Genomic DNA, 27,011 nt, shown 5'->3' with positions numbered 1-27,011 from the left:
CTACTACATTCTCACCTATGTACCAAATTTGAAAGCATGACAAAAAGTACCAAAAAATTTGCAAATTTCATCTTGAGTTCACCGAGTCATCTTCAGGTCACTCCTAGGAACCTGCACACCCAATTAGAAAGTAATGGCATACACAGTTTCAAAGAAGATTTTTTTAACCAAAAATGGCAAAAATTGCCCAAAAATACAAATATGCTAATTGTGCCATAATTTTGATGAATTCTATTTTGAGTTTTCACAAGGTACCTGCACACCAAATTTTAAAGCGATCCAACCATTGGTTTAAGAGGAAAAGATTTTTTACTAAAATGGCAAAAAAAGAAAGAAAAATTCATTAAAAATAGAAAGCATCAAATATTGACATCAAATCTATATCTTTAAATGAGTTGGGCCCAAGGTACCTAAAACCAAAATATGACAATGATCAGATGAGTAGTTCCTGAGTTATTGATTTTTGACCATTTTCGCTTTTTTTTCTACCTCATTAGCATATCTATGGGACTAAAAAGTTCATTTTAACAACGGCACATCTACATCATATATGGCATCACTACACCAAAAATCAGCTCAATACGTGCAGCGGTTTTTGAGTTTTTGCGTTGGACGGACAGACATCCATACATACATACATACATACATACATACATACATACATACATACAGACAGACATCTCACATACAGACTTTTTTCAACCATATAACCTCCCATTGCCATATATGTATGGCAAATGGGAGGTAAAAACTTGAGAGTCTGGATATCTGTCCCCAAGGTGCATGCTACCTTAAGTTGTCAAAACAAGTCATCGTTGATGACACAGTCCCCACTTGTTAATGGGTACTTTGATTACAGGTCCTCAGAGAGGATAGAGGCCTCTTCATTAGGTCTGTGATAAAAATACTTTTGAATAAATTTGCTTGATACATGTCTGAGCTGTAGTTCAGGACATGAAAGAATCGTAATAAAATGGCCACATGGCGGCCTTATTGGATCCTATCACAGAACAAATCTATGTGCATATGTATGACAGACATCCAGCTCTATGGGTTTGCTCAGAATTAGATATATGCATAATTAATGAGGTACAGTATGAAGCATCATAAGGTCTCCCATCATACCATATATGAAGGGTGTACCACTTGTGGTTACTGAGTTATGGACAAATATGTATATTTGAGGTCAAAGGTCATCGAGGTCATGTGACATTTTGTCACAATAATTTTATTGCTAAGTTATCCCTATATACAAAAAATCAGACCTCTAGCTCTATTGACTTGCTCAAAATTATATATGCACATAATTAATGAGGTACAATATGTGGCGTCATAAGGTGTCCCATCATACCATATATGAAGGGTGTAGCACTTGTGGTTACTGAGTTATGGACAAATATGTATATTTGAGGTCAAAGGACACCGAGGTCACATGACATTTTGTCAAAAAAATTGTATTGCTAAGTTATCCCTATATACCAAAAATCAGACCTCTAGCTCTATTGGCTCGCTCAAAATTAGATATGTGCATAATTGATGAGGTACAATATGTGGCGTCATAAGGTGTCCCATCATACCATATATGAAGGGTGTAGCACTTGTGGTTACTGAGTTATGGACAAATATGTATATTTGAGGTCAAAGGTCACCAAGGTCATATGACATTTTGTCAAAAAAATTGTAGTGCTAAGTTATCCCTATATACCAAAAATCAGACCTCTAGCTCTATTGGCTCGCTCAAAATTAGATATGCACATAATTAATGATGTACAATATGTGGCATCATAAAGTGTCCCATCATACCATACATGAAGGGTGTAGCACTTGTGGTTACTGAGTTATGGACAAATATGTATATTTGAGGTCAAAGGTCACCGAGGTCACGTGACATTTTGTCAAAAAAATTGTATTGCTAAGTTATCCCTATATACCAAAAATCAGACCTCTAGCTCTATTGGCTTGCTCAAAATTAGATATGTGCATAATTAATGAGGTACAATATGTGGCGTCATAAGCTGTGCCATCATACCATATATGAAGGTGTACCACTTGTGGTTCCTGAGTTATGGACAAATATGTACATTTGAGGTCAAAGGTCACCGAGGTCACGTGACATTTTGTCAAAATATCTGAGATATCTGCGTGAAAGGATGGACTCACGGATGGACTCATGGACGGACATGACCCAATCTATTAGCCCCCTGGACTTCATCCGTTGGGATTGAAAACTGTGTCACTGCATCCTTTTTGCAATATGAATACGATGAGAAACTAAATTTTTATTTTTCTCGGCTTATACATCGAGTCTATGGACTGCCTTATACATGGGAGTCTATGGACTGCCTTATACATGGGAGTCTATGGACTGCCTTATACATGGGAGTCTATGGACTGCCTTATACATGGGAGTCTATGGACACTGCCTTATACATGGGAGTCTATGGAGGTGAAAACTAAAAAGTCCTCTAACACGGTCAAATTTCAGTGTTCTCCCCAGGCCATTTTAGCGTAGCGGTCCCGCTACGCTTTCGCCTCTCCCCGCTACGCTTTGATTCTCCCCGCTACGCTTTAAAATATTCCCGCCATCCTTTAGTTCACACGCTAGCGCTCTGCGTAGCTACCAGCTGTTGCATGCATTGTCTACACATTAGCGCTCACTGCAACTTTCAACCTGGTGAAAGAGTGGAAGGTGTGAAGTACGGTATGCGTCCGATAAGTTGTCCGTAAGTGTTGAGAGGAACGTTAAAACAATAGAAGAATCGGCTGGGTTGTTCACAAGTTTTCATTCTACAACGACTATTACGACCAACAAAGACCTTTTAATAGTCGGTATACATCGTGGACAAGTATTCACAGAATTAGGCGGTGTAGCACTAGTGGGGCCTTTGATCACATTCCCATGCTTTGATCAACGAAATGGACCGCAAAAGAAACAAAAGAAGCAGTTGACTAGTGAGGTTGATTATGATTTTACAACGATGATCTTTTTTTTTGTCCGAGTACGATCACGATCGCGATCGAGTTCACATTGCATAAATTCCAATATGGCGGCGGCCATGTTGGCCGACGTGTTTATAACGTGTTGACATTGATCCTGGCGTCGCGTGTGGTTCCACTCTGACACGTTCTCTGAAAGATTTTACACCTGATTTTCGAGTGATTCTAGTCGTACTTAGTTCATGTATTGTGATCATCTTGGTGGTATTTTTAAAATCAAGAATCGAACGACGATGTTCAGTGGCAGTGATATATGCGGGGCGCGGCTGGTTGAAATTGATCCCCGTGATGAAACATTATTCGCGGTGTTTGTCGTTCAAAAATGATATAAAACTCAATTACATTTGAATTGTGTAAAGCTTAAACTTATGAATTTTCCTCTTTGTTGGCAATTTTTGACAATTTTATTAGCAATATATGTATTAATGAAACTCCAATCAGACGAACCATTTCTTGCTTTCAATCTGAGCTTGTTGTTACTGTTTGAATCTTCTATTTTAATTGCAATTGTACTATACTGTGATGATTTATTTATGTAATAAAGAGTTTCCATGATGTTCAAATTGCATACTTGTGTGTTACCATTGCATTTTGTTGTGAGTGTACATGAATGCTTGGGTGCATGTGCAAGCTTATATCCATATGCAAATATAAATTAATGATATGCAAATGATTATGCAAATTAGCCGCTACGCTTTGGCTTGATCCTGGGGAGAACACTGCTTGTATCGCATTGTGAAACAAATCGACGTGCATCTGTATGGGGTAGGGTACTATCCTTGTGCAAAGTTTGAAAGAAATTGACCTGGGCATCTCTGAGATATCTGCATGAACGGACGGACGCACGGACGCACACACGCATGCACGGACGCACGCACGGACATGACCAAACCTATAAGTCCCCCGGACGGTGTCCGTGGGGACTAATAACGATGGGTATTACACGCACACAGACTGGGTTGACAAATTCAACACTGTCGACTTTACCATAATTTCAGAAGTAGAACAAGAGACCATTACAGAAAAATAGCTCATACATTCTTAAATGAGGTAATATTATCGCCTTACCTTTTTCTGAGCTGAGTGAATCAATAGCCCTGTAGCCGGCGTTGGCGATTCCAAATTTGGCTCCCGCCGCCATGATGGCCTGGTAGACCGGAACACAGGACTCTGCAGGAATGTGCAGCTCCCAGCCAAGCTCTCCGACAAACGTTAGCCGTATGAGCCTGACCTGATGACCAGCGACCGTCGCCAACTGGTGTGTGGAGAAGGGGAAGTTTTCATTGCTGAGGTCGGTTGAGGTCAGCTGCTGCAGGACCTCACGGCTGCAACCGATTGAAATGAGACAAGCATGTCAGGGCATACAGTCATGAAGCAATGGCTCTGATTGCGAACATAGCTTTGGGTCTGATTAAAATCAGATGAGGTGTTGGTGCTGTCTCTAATCTTGGACTTTTCCAGTTGGTTTTGCCTCTCTAAGACTGTGACAACAGCAAACATGAACACCAAAGGAACAGGCAAAGGTCAAACATCACCATCGGTGCACGTGATTTTAATCTGATTGGTAGGTTTGTTACAAAACATTGTTACATGTTCATGCAGTTGGCCACTGGTGGCAAACTGCCCTCAGATTTATCTTGTTTTGAGTCTGCAGATTATGACCTGAGCCTCCGACTTATACAATTATAGTTGTCATTGAATCATTGATACCGACAAAAACATCTTTTGCATTTTGTTGATATCACAACTTGATGAACAGTAAACGCTGCTTATTGAAGTATTTACCATAATTATCTCTGTTTACAGTTGGCAAATAGCATGTAATAAAGTCAGTGGCCGAAAAAACAAAACAAAGCACACAAGTAAGTTGAACTCATTCCATGACTTTTACCTGTAAGGGCCCTGCACACTGAGCATGCCCATTTCTTCAGAGTTGTCAATCATCTCACAGTTCAATCCCATGTCTTGGATGGTCGACATAATATGTGACCAGCTCTGCTGTGAGTTGCCACCTCCAGCCGCAATATAAAATGCCACATCTGGGTGTGAGAAAGAAAAGGACAGTTGAATGGACATTTTCTGTCGATAAGGCCTCAGTGGTACCTTGTTATGCACCGTTTCCTTTCAAAGGATTTTGTTAAAAATTTTTCTCACTGCCTCTTAATTACTGTGCTGTGAGAATTGGTCAATTGTGCACTGAGCTATCGATGTAGAAAAACATTATGTAAATTCAAACTGCCATGTAAACAATACCCTCTCATCACTGAATATCAGATCTAACTGGTTGTTCTTATTTAAACCCTTTCAGGCCTGACTTTCTGGTAAGATTTCATCATATTGATTTGGTGTTACTGTAAAACACTTTGAATTAGCTGCATGCTTTTTCAGTGATTTTGGATTCTGATTGCAATTAACAGATTTTTAATTTAGCTGAACAGACATTTTGACCATAGTAAATATGGGGAAAAGTTTAAATTAGAGGCATCCTAAATTAGCGAACTTAAACACTTAGCTAAATTAGCTAAAAAAGGATGCTAGCTAAAAAGACATGTTTTACAGCATTTGACCAGGTATGATTATAATGTCTGCATTGTTATATGATGCTTCACAGCGGCGGCCATATTTTGCAGTGCACCTGGGATAATTACTACTACATTCACATTGATTCTCACATTTCTGGTACAGGTGTACTAACAAGTGGACACACATCTTGCTGTGAGTACAGTAACATGACATGACTTTAGTTTGAAACTAAAATCATGAAAATAACATGAAAAGATACAGCCTTTCAGGTTTTAACCCGGACACCATCAAACTCTGATGCCAATGGTTAGACTGCGACATTGGGGAATGAGGGTGAAAGAATTAAATACATCTGGACAATTCTGTTCAGTTTTATTGCCCCTATACTGTGACTCAGATGATGATTTTCAAATGCTTAAAGAACTATTAAGAACTTTTTCAAAACTTTACAGTAAGAAAAATAAAAGAATAATTGAATCTGCCTCAGGGATAGTTATTTAGACTCTCAAAGTTTCATAATGCGTTTTTGGTCTAACCCTAGTGGGAGCTAATTTTGAACCTGACAGAGTAAATAAACATTTTACTAGCTTATTTTGCTGAAAATCGAACATTTTATTTTTTACCACACAGTTAACACAGAGATGGCCGCCATTTCGAATTCCAAAGTCAGTAAATATTGAGAAATTTGTTTCTCTAGGACCAAATTTTCCATGGTGACCCCTGATTTTTATTCTTGATTTTGAAAGTCAATGGTTTAAAATTTCCCTGACAAAAGTTTGGAAAAAAGTTTAAGACTTTCAATTTTGAGGTCACTGGTGCTTACTTCCTTTAAAACTTTATCAGGTGAAATTTGTCCTCATTCAGGGTATGTTTGTAGGTATGACAGGGTACAACGACAATGCTAAAACCAAGATTAAATTTGTTATTTCACTGTGCTTTGAGTCTTTCGTTCACTGTAGAAGTCTATTCACTGTCATGTGATGGAGTTGCGACGACCTACCATCTGACTTTGGAGTTAGAACTGAACTTCCATCGCCTGGTTCCAGCTTGCTGACTGTGAGGTCACTCTCCACACCACCCATCTTGTTACACATACATGTGTACAGAGTAGAACCTACAAATGGGAGACAGATACAGTTAATATTTCCTTCCTGGAGATTTACAGCGGACAGTATGCTTTGTAGACGGATTTTGATGAATAAATTTTCACATTAATTTTCACATTCTGGGAAGAACAAATGAGCTGAGCATAATAAGATACAGCTGCTTTAACACAAATCCCCAATCCCCTTATAAGGCACAATAGTAAACATATTTTCAAAAATTTTGTCAAAACTTTCTGAAATTATCTTTATGAGAATGACAAAAATGGTCCCTTACAGTAAAAATAGCGTCAATGACACTGTAGCTCCCATCCTGGACTATTTAGTGTTTGTTCTCTGGTCAGATATTTGAACATGTGTGAAAGGGATAAAGTGCATGAAGTGAAAATACTTAAATGTAATGTACTGGAGACAGTGAAATATGTTTAATGTATTTATTCAGAATATAAAATGGAAAAAATACAGAATTAGATATATCGAATACTGTGATACAACCATTAACTCAACAAGTCATTTACAATGACATAGTCCCCACTTGTAATAGGAGTATTAGTCTTGATGGGGCAGGAAAATGTGGTCATTAAGAAGTACCACTGGAGTGTATATGTTGAAATCTATGGGCATATAGGTCTATGTCATAGTTCCCAATTTGAAACACATGAGGCATGTCTAAGTTATGGTTCTAAATCGGGAAAAAGATCAGACCTCTAGCAGTATTGGCCAGCCAAGAAATACATGTGCGCATTATAAATGAGGTACAAGATGTGACATCTTAAGGTCTAATATCCTATCAAAATTGGAGGGTATAGAACTTGTGGTTACTGAAATATGCATATATATGTATAATCAAGGTCAAAGGTCATCGAGGTCACATGACATTTTGAAAAAAAAAAATTATATTGCTAATTAATCCCTATATGCCAAAAAATCAGATCTCTAGCTCTATTCGCTTGCCCAGAATTAGATGTGTACATAATTAATGAGGTAAAGCGTGTGTTGTCATAAGGTCTCCCATCCTACTAAATACAAAGGACATAGCACTTGTGGTTACTTATTTATTGACATAAATATATATTTTAGGTAAAAGGTCATCGAGGTCACATGACATTTGGTCAAAAAATTTCTCTCCTATAGTTATCCCTATATACCAAAAATCAGACATCCAGCTCTATTGGCTTGCTCAGAATATGTGCATATTATTGAGGTACAGTATGTGGGTCATAAGGTGTCCAATCATACCAATATGAAGGGTGTAGCACTTGTGGTTACTGAGTTATGGACAAATATGTATATTTGAGGTCAAAGGTCACCGAGGTCACGTGACATTTTGTCAAAAAATTGTATTGCTAAGTTATCCCTATATGCCAAAATCAGACCTCTAGCTCTATTGGCTCTCTCAAAATTAGATGTGTGCATAATAAATGAGGTACAATATGTGGCGTCATGAGGTGTCCCATCATACCATACATGAAGGGTGTAGTACTTGTAGTTACTGAGTTAGGACAAATATGTATATTTGAAGTCAAAGGTCACCGAGGTCACGTGACATTTTGTCAAAAAAATGTATTGCTAAGTTATCCCTATATGCCAAAAATCAGACCTCTAGCTCTATTGGCTCGCTCAAAATTAGATATGTGCATAATTAATGAGGTACAATATGTGGCGTCATAAGGTGTCCCATCATACCATATATGAAGGCTGTAGCACTTGTGGTTACTGAGTTATGGACAAATATGTATATTTGAAGTCAAAGGTCACTGAGGTCACGTGACATTTTGTCAAAAAGATTTTGTCAAAAAATTGTTTGCTAAGTTATCAATATACCAAAAATCAGACCTCTAGCTCTATTGGCTCGCTCAAATTAGATATGTGCATAATTAATGAGGTACAATATGTGGCGTCATAAGGTGTCCCATCATACCATATATGAAGGGTGGTAGCACTTGTGGTTACTGAGTTATGGACAAATATGTATATTTGAGATCAAAGGTCATCAAGGTCACATGGCATTTTGTCAAAATATCCGAGATATCTGCGTGAACGGATGGACTCACGGATGTTGAACAGATGGACATGACCCAATCTATAAGCCACTGGACTTCATCCGTGGGGACTAAAAATTGTGTCACTGCATCCTTTTGCAATATGAATACGATGAGAAACTAAATTTTTATTTTTCGTGGCCTTATACATGGGAGTCTATGGAGATCTGCCTTATACATGGGAGTCTATGGACGTGTAAACTAAAAATATGCAAATTTCACCACGATTTGCCCAAATTTGGGAAAGGTCACTCCTATGCACTTCCATACCAAGTTTCAAATCAATCGGACTTGTGGTTTCAGAGAAGAAGATTTTTTGACAAAAAATGGGAGAAAATTACAAAAAATTCATGAAAAATAGCAAGTCCAAGATAGTGACCCAAAATGTGCACAATCATTTCAGGTCAGCCCAAAGTACTTACATGCTAATTTTTCATGTAATCTGCTCAGTGGTTATTGAGTTTTTCAATTTTGACTGTTTTTACATTTTTTCACTTAATTTGCATATTTTTGGCAATGACAACTTCATTTGAACAAAATCTCATCTACAGCCCATCATCCATGTACACACCAAATATCAAGATGAAATGTACAGCGGTTTTGGAGTTTTTGATGTTGACGGACAGACATACAGACATACAGACATACAGACATTTCCCTAGCCACAGTCCCTCAACAAAACGGTAGGGAAACGCAAATTATCTATTGTCCTGATGCGCGTTGCGATTTCGTTACACTGTTTATTCGCGTAAAGAGATTATAGCGACTTTGTTTAACATTAGCATAAAGATGACATCATTTTTACCTGCTATGCAGTGTACTAAAGGATAATCCGCATGCGTCACATAGGCTGTTTCCGTATTTACACTTGCTGGTTGCGTTTGACTAGACTTCACTTACAGTCACTACATACAAGTGTAATGATTACGACCATAATTTCATTTCTTTTGATGGCAAGGCATCAATTTCAACACCATTTCAGAGGAACAGAGTGAAGAAGTCTACAGTGTTCCGAATGTATAACTTGAAATTTAAGTTAAAACGAAGTTCACATGCCCCGTCCGTGAAAACGAGTGCAAGGAGCCAGCGATTTTCGAGGACATAGGACATCGAAACAAAATGACCTTTCTTTGATGTAAATTTCCTATTCGTAGCGGCATTCGTAGCGGCATTGTTTTACAGCTACCGGGAAACCTGTGTGACACATCAAGCACATGGCTCGATAGGGCTTCATGACACGCCAGAAAAACCGCAATGGGGTTGAATCAAAACAATATTTTTCACGTAAAATTCCCGCCAATGGATACGTTTGATCACAAAAATTGCGTCGTCAGTGTATTTTAAATGGTGTTATACAAGTACCAAATCAAGAAAATCTACGTTAAATACCATGTAGTACGCAAGGCACAGCGATCAAAAAGATTTCAAAGAATCGAACATCGACTCTGCGAGGGTCGCAAAAACAAAATGGCGTTCGGCCGAGTTTGGGTCATCTGCTTTTCTATCCTTCCCTTATACTTCGATTTGCAGTTATTGAATCGCTAAAATAAGTTGAAATTGCTTTCAATCAGATAAATAGGTCCCAATCGAACTTATTTGACCAGTCATCAAAACGATAAACCATGAATATTTCGACTCTTCACACAACGAGAACACAGATCGTCAGTGGACGCCATTTTCTAAATTGCAGAGCAAAGCATTACACAATAATCTATCAGTTTGCGTCTCATTATAAACCTTTATTCAAAAAATGGGTTCGTCAGTTTAATTTTACGTATAATTTTACGTATACTTTAATCACAAGAACAGACATCAGAATGAAACAGACCGTCATAATTTTGCAGTGTAGAGCGAACAAAAATTCATGTTCTCCTGACACATGAAAGACGCAATTCAATGAAAATGACCTAAACGCGGTAGCGTAATCAAACGCCGATTTAGCGCTGAAAATCGATTGGGAATAAAAAGATCACCCACTTTCCTTATCAAGAAATATTGCTTATCGAGAATATACTGACGTTTCAAAATAGCTGTACACTTTACGGCCGATTCAGGCTAGTTTCTTCGTCGAAGACGACACCACCGTACCCACTCTTTGAGGGGACGCTACAGCTGGTGTGACATCATCAACAGCGAACGCCAGCGCAACACTCATCCTACCAGCTAATCCCCTCGTTCGCACGTTTTGACAATAGCGTTTCCCGACCGTTTGGTGGAGGGATTGTGCCCTAGCCTATAAGAATAGCTTCCATTGCCATGTATACATATGGCTATGGGAGCTAAAAAAAACTTGGAAATTTGCCAAAAAACAGCGACAGTGTTAGAAGTTTTTAAACAATATCAGTGGTATGTGTGAATGTATGTCTTATAGCAGTGAAAGAGCAGAGATACAACTGGAGACTTTGTAACTGAAAAAACACGATTACACAACACTTTGCAGAAAATTTACTGCAGTACATTTATAAATTACCTATTATGAGACCATGTTGAAAAACGGTCATTTTCAGATTTCACCTAATGTAAGATAAAAAACTAAAAATATTGCTTTGGAATTTAGTTTGATAGAAGTGAACCAAACATGTACCTGCAGGTTTGGACAAGTCATTGGTGAAAATCCAATCAACAGCTTTCTGTGCGTCAGGACCGACCAGGTGGAATTTTCCAAAATACGACATGTTAAACACAGCCACTCTCTCCCTACACGCCTTCACTTCCTCCCCAATCTGGTTTTCAGAAAAGTGAAAATACCAAAAAATGTTACAGGATGAAAAGTTTAAATTTAACAAAGTAACTTGTGCAGAGGCATAGACAGTAGATGTCTGTGATATAGGTGAAGGTACGGATAGCAGGTGTGAACGACTCAATTGGTTCTTTGGCAGTCAAAAGACTTGTATTAAAGTACACTCAATGATTTTCCAGCATCTACAATTTAATCATAGCAAGTCTACCATCCTTGAATCACCTGTCAGACCATCTGAATGACATATTAACACTAAATTTACCTTCACACAAAGAAACCAGAGGTCTCAGACCTTATGTACATATTCATGTGGTGAACCCATGTACGCAGTTTTCATGGCAATAAATTGTTTCTCTCATTCACTCTTTATACACTTGCATGTTTTTTCATTTCATTTTCATTTTCTAATTCTTGTAGTACTGCAAAAATAATTAACCCCTTAACGGCCTTGAATGCTGGAAATTTCTGATGCCATATTGAATTCTATGTAAGCTGCATGCCGGAAAATACAAGGGACATTTTATCTTATCTTTACATTTTCTCTGTTATGACATAGACCCTCCAGAGTCTATGGTTATAAACTTAAGAAATCACTGACACTGAATACATTTCTATTCAAACTCTCATACATCACTCTGAGTCACACACCAATGTCATCAACCCTAGTTGAATGTCAAAAGGGACAAATAAGATAAATCAGAAATCCACTTTGCATTTTGTCTCAAAGTTCTAATTGTGACCAATCACAGTAGAAATTGCACTTACCACGTGGTGGTGTGGTGGCCACTCAAAGGTGTACTCATCAGAAAGTCTGTTTTCATATTCATAATTGGTATGCCTGGGAACATCATAGGATCCGTAGAAGTCATAATCAAGTACCTGAGAATGACAGAAAGGTCAGTATTTAAAATAAATCAGAATCTGAAACATCTTTCATGATGAAAACATGTTTTACAAGCTGGTAAATATTTCCATGAGTATCGCAGTAGCAAGCATTAGCATCAGATTCAGTGCAAGGTTTGCAATTTTGGGACAACTGATCTGAGGTCGGTTTCTGATTCATACTCACAGGGGCTGCTTTATCTGTAAACCATCCCGGTCTCTCCCAGCCGTGTCTCTCTTGATACATGCATCCGGCATCTTGCAACACCTGAAATGCAATCATTTACAAGTGTTATAACATATCAGCTTACAATGTCTACAGAAAGACGTGTAATTTTGTTCAAATACATCAACTCATATGGATTTTATACCCTATCATTGGTGATTCCTGTTAAGCAAAGAACTGTCTTGAAAGAATTCATACAGTTAAACTCACAGTCACTACAGTGATGTGCTGAACTGATACTTAATTTGCAGTAATTCAGAAATTCGGGAAAAAAACGGATATCTATCTCCTTAACTTACACATTTGCAGAGATTATTGGATGGTTTTATCCAACATGTTTTGGAGGATATGATTGGCACCAAAGTCAAGCAGACATGTATGCAATATATGAGAAAGATTCAGAATTCAGCAAAACATACATGAAACGGCATGACTGAGGATAAGTGGACACACCTTTGGTTGAAAACTATAGGGGGATTTTCTTAGGGGGTTCTGAACAAAGTGATAGTATGAGTGGACTGCCTATGTTACTAACAATTCAAACAAATTTTTTCTTTGTGTCCACTAATCTTCAGTCTTGCCCATGAAATATACATTCAAATGAGGAAGTGCATGAAATGTACCTTGTGAAATGGGTCAGTACGCATATCTCTGCCAGCTAGTGGTTCATCATGTGGGAAAACCATGCTGTAGTTTTTAGCATAGGCCTCATGGCTCCTGTCTGTCACCCACTTGGGGTTGTCTGTCAGGCTGGTTGGAAAACGTCTACAAAAAAAGAAAATTTGAGATTAAGACATTGAAACAGTGTGCTTGTCAATACTTTTTTAGTGCTTTTTAACATTATTTTACTATTTATCACTATTATCACACTATATTTTTATAAAATAATTATGTGTGGAACACGAACTATTTGTGTTTACTATGACATGCAGACCACTAGTCTTAGTGTAATTAGTGTAATTTACATCAAAGAATGACATTAAGGTGGCGGTAAAGGCTAGAGCGTCAGTTATAAACTTCAATAAAGCTATTAAAACATAAAAGTAGTCAACTGTGAATAAAAAAAACTAGACATTTGGGGGTCATAGGCATTGCAGAGTTATAGCCCGTTGAAACTTCTGAAAAACTGACCAAATAAGAGGAAGTTGGGGAGTCCTTAGTGTATTAACTATGGTAGAGGTCCCCTAGCTTTTAAAAAAATGTTTGAAAAGGGAAAGTAATTTTTTACTGTTTTTCAGGAAAGTTTGACAAGGCAGTGCTTGCATTCAGAATGCGTGACTGCTATTGTAAATGCATTTTTAGATTCTTTGAGTGTCAAAGAGGTGTCAAAAGTGAGATTAACCAAAAAGACTGCTCTGTGACTTCAAAAGAGGGGTGCAAATATGGCTTGTTTTCAACATTTTTGACAGAATCTCAGTTTTCGTACATAATTTTATACCAATTTAATCCAACCTTTGAAATGAAATATGGACATGGAATTTTTACAGCCTATTAACAAGGTTACAGATAAGATTTGTACGGCACAATTTTCCTGTATTTGAAGTACTTTTTGAAAAATCACATTTGAAAAATCACATTTTGAAATTTGAAAGAATTTTTTAATAATTTTTTGATATGTAAACCCATGTAAAATCATAAAAAACATATTTATCTACAAATCCTGCCGTACAAATCTTACAATTAATAGTGTCAACATATTTATAACTAAGTTGGTAATGTTAATACTATCTAATTATTATTAAAGTCAAACATGTAAAAAAAATATGAAAAATTAAATTTTAATATTGATTTGTGTCATATTTCAAAATTGTGGCTACAACTATACAATTTTTATATTCTTTGGAGAAAGTATTAACTAAGGGAGTTATCCTGAAAATTTGAACTAAACATCTTGATTCTAAAACTTGAAACTCTACATTAACTCTGAGAAAAGAATTGGTGCAAAAATAGCCTTTACCGCTACATTAAGGAATCATACTAAGTCAGCAGTGTTGAATTATGGTATCAAAAAATACATAGTCATGTCTTTTTCAATAACAAACACAAAATTGGCAGATATTTACTTTTCATAATTCATCAGTCTGACACATCATGTAACAGCAGAACACAGCACATTAGAGCACCATACCGGTACATCACTTCCAAACCATTTACCTGATGTCATAGCCGTACATGTCCAGTTCTGGTCTGCCATGCACCACCCAGTGGGCTAACTCCTTGCCACACCCACCACCCAGCATCATACCACTGCTGTTGTACCCACAGCCAAGGTAGAAACCCCTGACCTCTGGAGCTTCACCCATCAGAGGCTTATGGTCTGGAGTAAACGACTCTGAAGACACGCAGACACAGACAAAGATTCGGTATGTAAATACAGATTCAGGAAGTTTAAGGTCTTCCCATTCACACAGAATAGTTTGAGTGGCATTCTGCTCTGCATACTCCTGTTCATGTTTTAATGATTCAAAAGAATATTACAGGGCTGATAATGTGTTCAGTATTCATTTGGTCCCCAGATCAGTGTAATCAACAGAAGATCATCAGTCCTGCAGTTTAGTTTGCTAGTCCTGTTGTCTAGTTTGCTAGTCCTGTGATCTAGTATGCTAGTCCTGCAGTTTAGTTTGCTAGTCCTGTTGTCTAGTTTGCTAGTCCTGTGATCTAGTTTGCTAGTCCTGTGATCTACTTTGCTAGTCCTGCAGTCTCTAGTTTGCTAGTCCTGCAGTCTAGTTTACTAGTCCTGCAGTCTCTACTATGCTAGTCCTGCAGTCTCTAGTTTGCTAGTCCTGCAGTCTAGTTTACTAATCCTGCAGTCTAGTTTACTAGTCCTGCAGTCTAGTTTGCTAGTCCTGCAGTCTCTAGTTTGCTAGTCCTGCAGTCTAGTTCGCTAATCCTGCAGTCTAGTTTACTAGTCATGCAGTCTAGTTTGCTAGTTTTTCAGTCTAGTTCTCTAATCCTGCAGTCTAGTTTACTAGTCCTGCAGTCTAGTTCTCTAATCCTGCAGTCTAGTTTACTAGTCCTGCAGTCTAGTTTGCTAGTCCTGCAGTCTAGTTTACTAGTCCTGCAGTCTCTAGTTTGCTAGTCCTGCAGTCTAGTTCTCTAATCCTGCAGTCTAGTTTGCTAGTCCTGTTGTCTAGTTTGCTAGTCCTGTGATCTAGTTTGCTAGTCCTGTGGTCTACTTTGCTAGTCCTGCAGTCTCTAGTTTGCTAGTCCTGCAGTCTAGTTTGCTAATCCTGCAGTCTAGTTTACTAGTCATGCAGTCTAGTTTGCTAGTTTTTCAGTCTAGTTTGCTAGTTCTGCAGTCTAGTTTGCTAGATCCTGCAGTCTCTAGTTTGCTAGTCCTGCAGTCTAGTTTGCTAGTCCTGCAGTCTAGTTTGCCTGTCTTGCAGTCTAATTTGCTAGTCCTGCAGTCTAGTTTGCTGTCCTGCAGTCTAGTTTGCTATTTGACAGTCCTGCGTAAATTCTTTATCAGACAATGGCATTTAGCATTCACTAGTCTTTCTAACAACGGCAAATTGACTGGTGCTAGACCTACAACCATTGGACTATTTGTTCCCACAATGTAATGATCAGTAAAAGTTACTGAATGTTCAATAATCATACAAGCATTATAATTGTCAGTTATCATAAGATTTTGGAAGAAATCAAATGTGAAATTATTACTTGTAACATGTCAGCTGCATGAGTGACCATGGATATAAATTAATGATCATTATGTTTAGATTTGCATAATTAAATAATACTCATTCATACTTTTTGCATAAATGAATAACAAAGAGCGAGCTAGAGCATTGCTGTAATGAGGTTTATCAACAAAATAGTGAGCATTACTATTAATGGAAAGGGATTTTAAAAATTATGTTTCAATTCAGAAGACATATATGCTGTACGGCTGCAATGGATCATCAAAATTTAGTCTTTGGTCCACAGGCAAACTGACAAAGACATATTTTTGTCAAAGGTCTTCGAGGTATACTGTCACCTGTTACAATTTTGCCACAGTTACCATGGAAAGAAAAAATCTAACCAATCACAGATTTTAAGCAGGTGGCCGCTTTTTAAAAACAGCACCCTCACATGGGTATTTTGAATACCAAGGAACGTCCCTTTGACCATATATGGGCATATTTAGATTACAGGTGACTGTATACCTTTAAACATTACCTGGACCACACACAGTGGACTTGATCCCTGTGGTTTCAAGACAAGGGACCCTGTTAATAGCGCCCTCAACATGCTGCATGAAGACATCCCAGTCCAGGTCAAATAGAGAGAAGGCAAAGTCTGTTTTGACCTGTGAAGAAAACAAAGATTGTATTGTAAACCTGTTTGGGTCAGAAGTAATCAACTGTACATCTTACCGGTAGGTGCAAATTGGTTCTAACTATTAACCCTTTGAGTGCCAAAGTCAATTTTTTTAACCTTTATAAAATATAACCCAGACAACATTTTTTCAGGTCCAAACGTTTTTTTTCAGATTTTTCCCAAAATTTTGACCCAAAACTGGAGTCTGTGTTTAGTGCTATCTATTTGGTCCAAAATTTTCAAAAGAATTACAGGAAAATTCATAATATTTGGTAAAAATGTTGCACTAAAATTTCGGTCGGAAAGATTATAGCACTCTTAAACACTGCTTTCCTTTTCAGACTATTCTGGTTACTACAGCACATCAATATTGCATATTGTACATTTTGTTTTACAGAATCAAGATTGGAAAGTTAGTGTTTTTCAAATGACAGTACACACAGAAAAAGTACAAACAGAATCAAGTGTGATGTACTACAGTTTTGTTAAATTTGTCACTCCCAAAGATACACAAACGAACAAAGAAATGTGCCAAAGTCACGAAGGCAAATGGTAAAATTCTTGTTGATCTGCATTCACATAGGTACCAAAATTCATAACATGCACTCATAGAATGTATCAATTTACACTGCAAAAAGAAATAAGCCCCATTAGCTTTGAAATTTCCATAAAAACAAAAGTAACTTCATTATTGTCTAATGAGGGCGACTTTCAACTTACATCATCCCAGAAAATTGGATTTGGTTCATAGCCGCCAACAGAGAGTCCATCACCTTGAACTTTCAAGTAGATGGATGCATCATGGTCTCTTATGTTCGGCAAGTTTTGAACGCCTTCTACTCTCTCTGTCACCACATATGCATGTTTCATGGCCACCAGGGGAACCTTGACCCCAGCCATTGCACCGATGTGTGGGGCCCATACACCTGTATAATGGACAAAAATACAAAAGTCAGATCTTTTATTTTCACCAATTGTATTACTCCTACTTTAATGTCTCAATGATGAATCTTCAATCTCTGTATTATGACAAACCAGGGACAGAAGATGCATTCTGAAATTCTTGTTGATCCTTCTAAACTCCTGAGGGATTTATTTTATGAACGTCTGGTTTTCCATTGTGTGTGACACCAATATTTAACTGAAATGAAGTTTTAAGTTTTCTCCCCACAAGTGATCCAAATATGGCTCTTCATTCTTTAATTATCAATGTTACACTTCATACCACGGGCCGTTTTAAAATTTAATTTATGCAAGTTTGGAGGTGAAAGAGACAGGAATCTGGTATTCAGCAAGATTCAAGTTGGCAAAAAAAAGTATGGAAATTTTTACAGTTTTTCTGGGCTCAAACTAACTGTGGACAGAAATTTGTTGATAGGAGCAAATTTTAGAATCTTTCAGATAAGTAGAAAGGATGAAAATCAAAACTAAACTGTCACCTCTCATCAATGTTTTTTAACAGATGAGCTGCATTATGTTCATTGCTATGACATAATGATTAGGTAATCTTTCATGATCACATGACTGATATTGGCCAATCAGCTCTATCTATCAGAACAACACATCTCTTACACAAATGAAGTAGCACAAATATCACAACAAGCTTTCAAAATTTAATGTATCAAAGTGCGATCTTATACATTATTTGTACATGAGTGAAATAGCAACCTGACAGTTGGTTCACTTTGAAACTCTCCCTCCCAACCCTGTATGGATATGAATCATGTGACCAGATTCTCTCATCTGATTGGAGCACAGAGTTGACCTATGACAGCCAGCCTTTCAAAACCTGTCAAGCCACTTAAAGACAGTTATTCTCACCTGTACAGTTGACTACGATTGGTGTCCTAATGGTACCTGACTCAGTCTTCACAGCCTTGACTCTCTTCACACCAAAGTCATCCTCTTGAATGTCAAATCCAGTCACTGGACAGTTGTTAATGACCTTGAAAACAAAACATCAATCACAGCATTAGATGTCAAAGATAATGAAAAGACACAATATCTTCTCATCGCCCTGACAGGCATGGAGGCTGAAGAAGTCAACACTTGTTTTTCCAGTAGTAAAGCATATCTTTATATTTTGTTAACAGATTCCAAATTTCATTTTACCTGCCTATTCAACTCTGATTTTTTTCATAACTTCATTCATTTTAAAGTTTTGGGAAGTTCAGGTTAAGATAATACGCGCCTAAGGGACAGATATTCAGACTCTCAAACTTTTCCAATTCTTTTCTGATCTACCACTTGTGGGGGTTGATTTTAAGCTCTTGGTGTAAGAAAACCTTTCACAGTCTTAGTTTTGCAAAAATAAAAAAATTTATTTTTCCTCATAGAGTTAACACAGGATGGTGGCCGTTTTGAATTTTACATATCAGTAAATCTCAGGTGATTTGTCTCTCTGGTACCAAACTGCACAGTGACCCCTAATTTTTATTTTTGATTTGGTAAGAGAATGGTCGAAAGTTTCATTGAGGAAAGAGAGGGCAAAAGTTTAAGTCTTTCACTTTTGAGGTACATACTACCTTAAGGGAAAATGAACTGTAATGAATCATAGAGTGTCTAATTATGTTGGACCTTTACGAACACAGTGGCAAGGATGAAACCACAACACACATCTTGAAAAGTAAGTTTAGAAAATCAAAGATACATAGAGACATGCACTATGGTTGTATCAGCTAGTTAGTAAACTTACCAACGAACTTAACTACAAAACTGGCAGAGACAGTCACCCTGAGAAACAGATACATAGACACATAGATAGACACACAAACACAAAGTTTAAGGCACCTTTGCACCAGCCAATGTTGCTGCCTTTGTCAGGGCCATGCACAGTCCTGCGGGGTCCACAGTCCCGTCACCAGGGCTGTATAGTGTGCCGTACAAATCATTGGTATTGAGCAGTGGATACACGTCAAGGCTTTCAGCCGGTGACAGTACATGCGATTCAATCCCAAATGGTTTGCCAAGCTGGAAGAAAACAGACAGAGACAAATGGTTGATTTGAAAATAACTTCCATAATATAATGCCTTAAAGCCCTGTCAACTATAACTTACGATGAATTTTACAGTATTTTTAGTTCTTGTTTCTTGTTCTACCCCCAAAGTGATATTGAAATGCAAAACTATTCAAGTTGTCAACACAACTTCTGTAAGTATATTGTCCATCGTATTGTTGACAACTGAATATCAGGCTAAAATTCATTTGTCAACAACAATGCCTATTACAAACAATGCATTATGTTTGCAAGGCTGATAGCATACTCTGTATGGAAAGGGAAAAAAAATGTACTTATTTCAAAGACAAAAACAATAAAAATATTATTAAAAGTTACTGTATTGTTGGGGACCTTGCGTTTTTTTCACTTAAAGAAAACAAATAGCACATGTATGATTCAGGGTAGGGTAGGATACCTGGTATTCTGAAACACATTGTGTCTGTACATAGAAAATCTAGTATGTTATTGTCCTGGTTGGAGAATTTTGAACTATTGTATCAGAGTTCCTATACAATCACCTGGAGAACAATATGCAATAAAAATGTTCACAAAAGAACCTTAAGCTGCAAGGCGGCTTTTCAAAGAGATTGTAATATTGTGCTTCCAGGTACCAATTTTTGTTCATCTGTTGATGATGAATAATATGAATGTTCACGCGCACACACACAACTCTACAGGAATAGTCAAACATTTTTCTGCGAAAATATTACATAGAATCAGCATTTGAAATCATCATTGTCCAAAACAGTGACCAGTTATGCAGACCTGAATTTTCAATGAACCAATGAACCAATTTTGTGACCCTGATTGTTTTACTGAACACAAAGCGGCGTCGACCAATCACTCGGCGTCGACCAATCACTCACTCCACTATTCCTCATTTACATGTTACATCACTAAGGTCATCTTATACCATACTCCTCTATCGTTGTTTACCCTTTGACACTTGGATATCAAAAACTGCCCTCCTCCAAACTGATTATGTGCTGATTAAATTACACAAGTCATGTTTTCAAAAAAAAACCCATTTACCATATTCTTGATCAGTTCATGTGTGCGTGAACATAGAGAATTAATCATCAACAGAACAGTTACGATAAATTAAGTTCCAAAACGTTACAACCATACTTCATTGTGCTGGTTGTGATGTTGTTGTGATACTAATAATGATCGCCAAACAAATATTTATAAACTTGTCGTAATAATATGTTGGGCTGCGACAAATGTTCCACTCCAGTAGCATTTTTGTTGAGAATAAGTTTTTAAAATTTCGAAATACACTCATTCTCTTTTTTGAAATTGATGAGTCAAATATGTTTGTGCACACAACCTTGGATCAATTGCAAGAAAAACATATTTCAAATCAGTTTAATCTTTCACCATATTGACTGCAAAATTGTGGTTGAGTTTTTCTTCTCTCAATCATTACAGTGTGCTTTCGTTTTTTTAAACATCTGTGGTCAGGTTAGTTTTCTCTCGATCATCGCACTTTATATAAACATGAAGTTGGTTGTTTTATATGAAGTTAACACATTGTGGACTTCATCTGCGCAAGCTTTACAGTCAGTATGTCCAGGTAGCAAATTCAGGTCCTGATATGACAGACATGATGATCGATATAGCTTGGAAACCCCTGGTATATTCCTTTTCCTACCAAGTTCAAATTTCACCATCAGGTCAGATTTGTTAAAACTAACAAAGCCAAATATGCCCTATTAGATCATAGACCCTCGAGAAAAACTCGAGGGTCTATGATTAGATGCATTATATAAAAAAATTGAACATTTTTAAGGGCCTTGAAATCACAGATCTGTAAACATGATTTTTATAAACTGTTGGAACAGACCAAGCCAAATGGGTGGAAATACGTATGGTTTTGGCTCAATACCACTTTTCACAGAGAAGTTGACCACGACTAGCAAGGCTTGTGAGGGTGACATGGCTGGCATGGTGAAAGCTAGGCTTGGCTGACTCTGTCAATAAGTGTTTTGCTACAATCTGCACCCATTTCACCAAACGTTTCGGTACAATCCTATTGCTTTCAATGGACATGATGGGCCTATACACAAGAAATTGGGGAGGGGGCAGAAAACTTATCAATTGCTCAGCAAACACATAGGACAAACACAACTATACTTACTGTATGAAGGCGTTTGTACTCATCCAACCTCTCTTTATTGGATGCTATGAAGAGACCGCCGTTTGTAATCCACCCTGTACTGATTCCCGTTTCTTCCTCAAGGACATTCATGAAAAGATGCCGACTGTAGTTAAGGATTTCATTGTCAACATCATTGGGACGCAACCTCCACACCAAACCTGGACAGAGAAACAAACAACCAATGATATATATATATATATATATATATATATATATATATATATATATATATATATATATATATATATATATATATATATATATATATATATATATATATAAAATGTATATATATATATATATATAATATATATATATATATATATATATATATATATATATATATATATATATATATATATATATATATATATTTCAGTTACACGCGCGTGTAAAAGCACTATGAAATGCTAGAAATCTTATTGTGCAGTGGTTGTATTTATTTATATCACCTAATTTTGACAAATCATTAAAATTTCAGGGTAATTACATTACACTTAGAAAAAAGCTGCTGTCAAAACAGTAAAAATCCTTGCTTTCATCCCTCTTTCTGTATAACACCCCCCCCCCCCCCCTGGAAATCAAAAGATTCATCCCTCAGTGAATGTGAGAAACAGTACTGCCAATGCTTACATCATCACCAAATCTGCGAGTTTAATGTAAAAGGCTCAGTGCACTATGCAGTGCAGGCAGAGTACAGAGACAATGTGCTAGGCTGTATGACCTTTGAACTGAGGATGGAAACAGATTGACAGCTGGAAGTCAACTAATTAATTAAAGAAGTTTGGTTTCCTTTGCGCTGTTGTACTTCAGAGCTATTAAAAAATGAAACAAAAAGCCTGATGTTAATACTGCTTATCAATTCACATCCTTCTTATGCCAACAACATGGCAGGTTACAGAAAGAGGTCATCTTATATGATCATTATATCATGTGACTGCATTTAACCAATCAGAGAAGTCTGTTGCTGTGCCCTTCTTGGGAGCTATGCTTTCCCAGCCTAACAAGGACAAGTTCAAGAGCAAAGCAAAATAATAGCACACATGGCAAAATATAATAGACTTGACAATTTGCAGTGTCATAATCAAACGTCATTGAGTCACAGACCCTGGTGTACTCTACGAGGTCAATTGTAAATCAACTACAGCTGTAAATAAAAAGCTTTGATTATAATATTAATTTCATTTGTGTGTTATGTCCAATAACATCCGGGGTGTGTATTTTAGGGCCGGTGGTGTGCAAACCTGATATGTATGAGGTCCATCAAGAATTAGTGAGTTGGTGTGAATATTCAGTACAAGGTAGCCCTGCACACATTCTTTCATAAATCTCTCAAGTGGGAAATTCACTGGTATTTCCTATCCGGGGAACGGAAAATACTCTGAGTCAGCTTGTTGCTTGACCTTGTGCCACTGGCCTTGCTTAACTCCTAAAACAATTTATGTGAACTCCATAAAAGACTGTAAGATACCCAACAGAATGAAGAAAACAAGGTCATTATGAAAGGTCATTGTCATTTGAAATTAGAATGGATGAAAATATGACATATGATATGCATTAAATATCAAAATGAACTTCTATATATATAGACTGCAAGTCTAGTGGGTGATAAAAATTGATGTTTATGTATTCCACGCACGGAATCAATGCTTCTTCCATTAGTATTTTGGCAGTTTTAGAAAACAGAGTATATATGTATACAAATATTCATGTGGCAAATAACATTCATTGTCTGAATGTGTTTGGTCAAAAGGAATGCTAATAAACTTTGGGAAACAATGGAGTGAAAGTGAAATTATGGGGAAGAGTCATGCCATAATCATGTCTGACAATGGATACCCTGCATGAATGAGGTCAAAGGTTAATATTCTAGCATGAACTCACTGCCACTGCCCTGTGTCAACACAAATGTACAATGACTCTATCTCATGGCCATAAACCCTATAACAACACAAAACTGAACAAGTCCTGAGGATTTGACACAAAAGAAGAGCAAAACATACATTAATAGGTGATTGACAGGGGATGGCTATATGTCAACTTTATAGCAATTTGCATATACTGATGATATAATACTGAAAGAGATAAAAACTAAGAAATGCAGGTGGACTCAAGAAATGATAGGCCTTGGGGTAAAATGGAATATAGACTGTGAGACTAAGAATAAAGATATTACTCCTCAGGATTTGTTTTTAAGACACACAAGAGACATGACAAATATAATCTTTTTCGATTTTTGTTCCAAGTCAATAAATTTTAACCCAAAATTTCAAGACATTAGAATGCCAACTCACTGCTAGTGCCTGCTATGGGATACAAGTAAACAATAAATTTGTTCCAAATCATGCATACGGTACATAATGAGACAATATGACAATGAATACAATCACTGACTGAGAATGAATGAAATTTACAATATGGAAGGACTGTGACTGATTATGCAGCTTTTGTATAAAAAAAATTGAAAATTGGCAATAAAATGCCTGAGATGTGCTTCTGGAAAACAAGCCTTTGATCAGCCTTGTCTGAACAGCAATTGTGTAATATACCCCTCAACTAACTTACAATAAGCTGGTCTTCCAGTACCGTTTTGAGAAGAGAGAGGTAATAACCTTAAGCAATCACATCTACAGTACCAGCAATTGCAAAAAATGTAACGCAATCATTCCTTGACAAACAACTGAATTGCAGTTTATGTCCAGTTTGTTTTCTTAGTGTTAGGGCATATTTATAATCTGAATATCCCATCCACAGAAAAATGTGTGATGTCATTTGAAGTTACTGGCGTCAACTATGTAAATCACTTTGCACTGAGGGGAAATTAGTAGCATCTTCCTGGATATTTTTCATACCATTTCATCAGCTGAGCTCATTATCCTTGGACACCATAAACTAACCCTGGTTGGTTTCTTCCCAGCATTTTCAATGGTACAATGGAATTGGACAAATACAAGGGGGACTGCCAACGGATGATACCTGGGGTTACTCATGGGGCTCATTTGGTACTGTATAGGTAGACCATTGGGGAATGGTTGGGGTTTAATGTTGCCCTGCAATTCATTCAAATCTTTGACCTCGGATCACAATCTCATGTCAATCACCGTCTGTTTACCTGATTGAGATAAAGTGGTGGGTTCATACTTTTTCCATCCAATAGGTGCGGCATGAAGAGCACTACCACATGCTAAAATGCTTTCCTTGTAAAGAACAGGTTGGTTTCTAAGGTGAGGTTGACCTCTGAACATGGAAACTTTGGTTTGACTACTATTTCCATGCTACCACTATAGTGTTTTGTGTGTGTGAACAGGTGTAAGTTGGCCTGTGTTTTTGCAAGGAAATTTGCTTACTAGCTAACAATTTCAACAGGAAAACAAAAGGCTATGACACCTGCATAATCCTCTTACTGACAAGAACAAACTTGATCCCGGGGATCAAGTCCCTGGCCTTTAAGTCTGATAGTCCGTAGAACAAAATGGAATTTTCAACAGAGCTCTCTGCATAACAACTACCTAATTACACAGAGAACATTCTATATTTAAATATCAATCAGATCGATCTATCTATTGTTCTGTTATTTCATCTTATCCCTCATTATATAATCAAATACATAATTTTTAGGCTGTGATGAGGGACAAGTACAAACATAAAACACTCATGTAGTACCAATTCAGTGTTCTCAAGAAAGGTGACTAATTTAAATAACAATGCACAATTTGCATATTCCTTTGTTGTGAAAATATATTCTTCTGTATGATTATAATTAAGACATCAACAGACTGCTTGAAACACAGGAGGATGCCCCACCCCTTAAAATTCCCTTGTGGAGAGCCCTACAATGGCATTTCTACTATCTAATCTTCTAATGCCAAGTTGCGGTATCAATTGAATGGTGGATTTTGCACAAATCAGTTATACAACCAACAGACAGTAGAAAACTACTGTCTATGCACAAACATTGATGTTAACAATATTAAATAAATGCACATTGATATCCTGTATATAAAACTAAATAAAATTAATAGTCATATGTATGTAATGTTAATAAAAAAACTCATGTGCTGAGTAAATAACTGATGAACTATATAAACTGACTAAAGAGCTTGGTAAATAATATATATATATATATATATATATATATATATATATATATATATATATATCATTAATAAATGAACTGATGTACACGCCAGGACAACCTTTAGTGAGGATTGTTTGTGTGCATATCAATAGTCTGTGCATGAACATATATATTATATCATTGTTTTATAACAGTCGCAAGTAGAAACCCGCACAGGAAAAAAAATCTCTTTTCACTCTCCCGGTATGTCCTTCATAATATCACTTTCTGACTAACCTGCAGTATGCCAGGTTGTCCCAGACGTCAGATGGTTTCTTTCAAGCAAAACGGCATTCTTGACACCTAGTTTGGTGAGATGGTAGAGGGTGCTACATCCAACACTGCCACCGCCAATGACCACGACATCAGCCCACTCGGGAAGCGTGCTGGGCCCTTCCGAACTATCAGTTTGAAATGTCTTTTCGTACGGAACGCCACTCGAGGTGTCTTCCTTGCCGCTTGAGCAATATGCGCGCGTACTTTGAACGAAAGTGGCACGGCTCCTCCCTCTAATGATGTCTGATAGCCTTCTGCAGATGAGTTTTGGTGTACACGTTAGTAGCATCGCCATGTCTGCCTGTGTTGGGTAACTTTCCCAGCCGGGTCAGTATTGCGGCACAAGTTGACTCGGATCCAACGATGTTCTGCGCACGGGATGTCTAGCAAAAGCTCCGCTAGGTTACTCGGGAGGTCACCATACGTTGTTCATCACACTAAATTTCAACACACGTTGAGGAATCCGAAGCCCGTATGTGAGCACTGCTGGCAGATGCGGCAATGTTACCTGCGAAAGCATTTAAATTCAAAACATTAGAAAGATGATCACATGACCACTTTGTCCTTGAAGCTAGTTGTCTATCATTCATTCATCGTCACACTATGCAGTCGCTTATTGATAGAGAAACACACAAGTGCATCA

General features: G+C 37.3%; 1 protein-coding gene across 1 annotated transcript in view; it reads right to left on the bottom strand.

Moving 5' to 3' along the window:
• The window catches only part of LOC139114475 (sarcosine dehydrogenase, mitochondrial-like), a 34,542-nt gene that overhangs the window by 7,360 nt on the left and 171 nt on the right, over positions 1–27,011 (bottom strand). The window contains exons 2-15 of the mRNA XM_070676235.1: positions 26,330–26,876; positions 21,955–22,133; positions 19,606–19,785; positions 18,637–18,760; positions 17,536–17,741; positions 16,675–16,804; positions 14,668–14,845; positions 13,137–13,278; positions 12,475–12,555; positions 12,171–12,284; positions 11,250–11,388; positions 6,521–6,634; positions 4,889–5,036; positions 4,066–4,322 (exon numbers count right to left, since the gene is read on the bottom strand). Of these exons, the coding sequence (XP_070532336.1) occupies positions 4,066–4,322; positions 4,889–5,036; positions 6,521–6,634; positions 11,250–11,388; positions 12,171–12,284; positions 12,475–12,555; positions 13,137–13,278; positions 14,668–14,845; positions 16,675–16,804; positions 17,536–17,741; positions 18,637–18,760; positions 19,606–19,785; positions 21,955–22,133; positions 26,330–26,663 (2,326 nt within the window). The 5' untranslated portion in view covers positions 26,664–26,876. The remainder of the gene's footprint in view (positions 1–4,065; positions 4,323–4,888; positions 5,037–6,520; positions 6,635–11,249; positions 11,389–12,170; positions 12,285–12,474; positions 12,556–13,136; positions 13,279–14,667; positions 14,846–16,674; positions 16,805–17,535; positions 17,742–18,636; positions 18,761–19,605; positions 19,786–21,954; positions 22,134–26,329; positions 26,877–27,011) is intronic.

Source organism: Ptychodera flava, chromosome 16 (genome assembly GCF_041260155.1).
Source record: "Ptychodera flava strain L36383 chromosome 16, AS_Pfla_20210202, whole genome shotgun sequence".
NCBI lineage: Eukaryota > Metazoa > Hemichordata > Enteropneusta > Ptychoderidae > Ptychodera > Ptychodera flava.
This window is presented reverse-complemented; position numbering and strand designations above follow the sequence as displayed.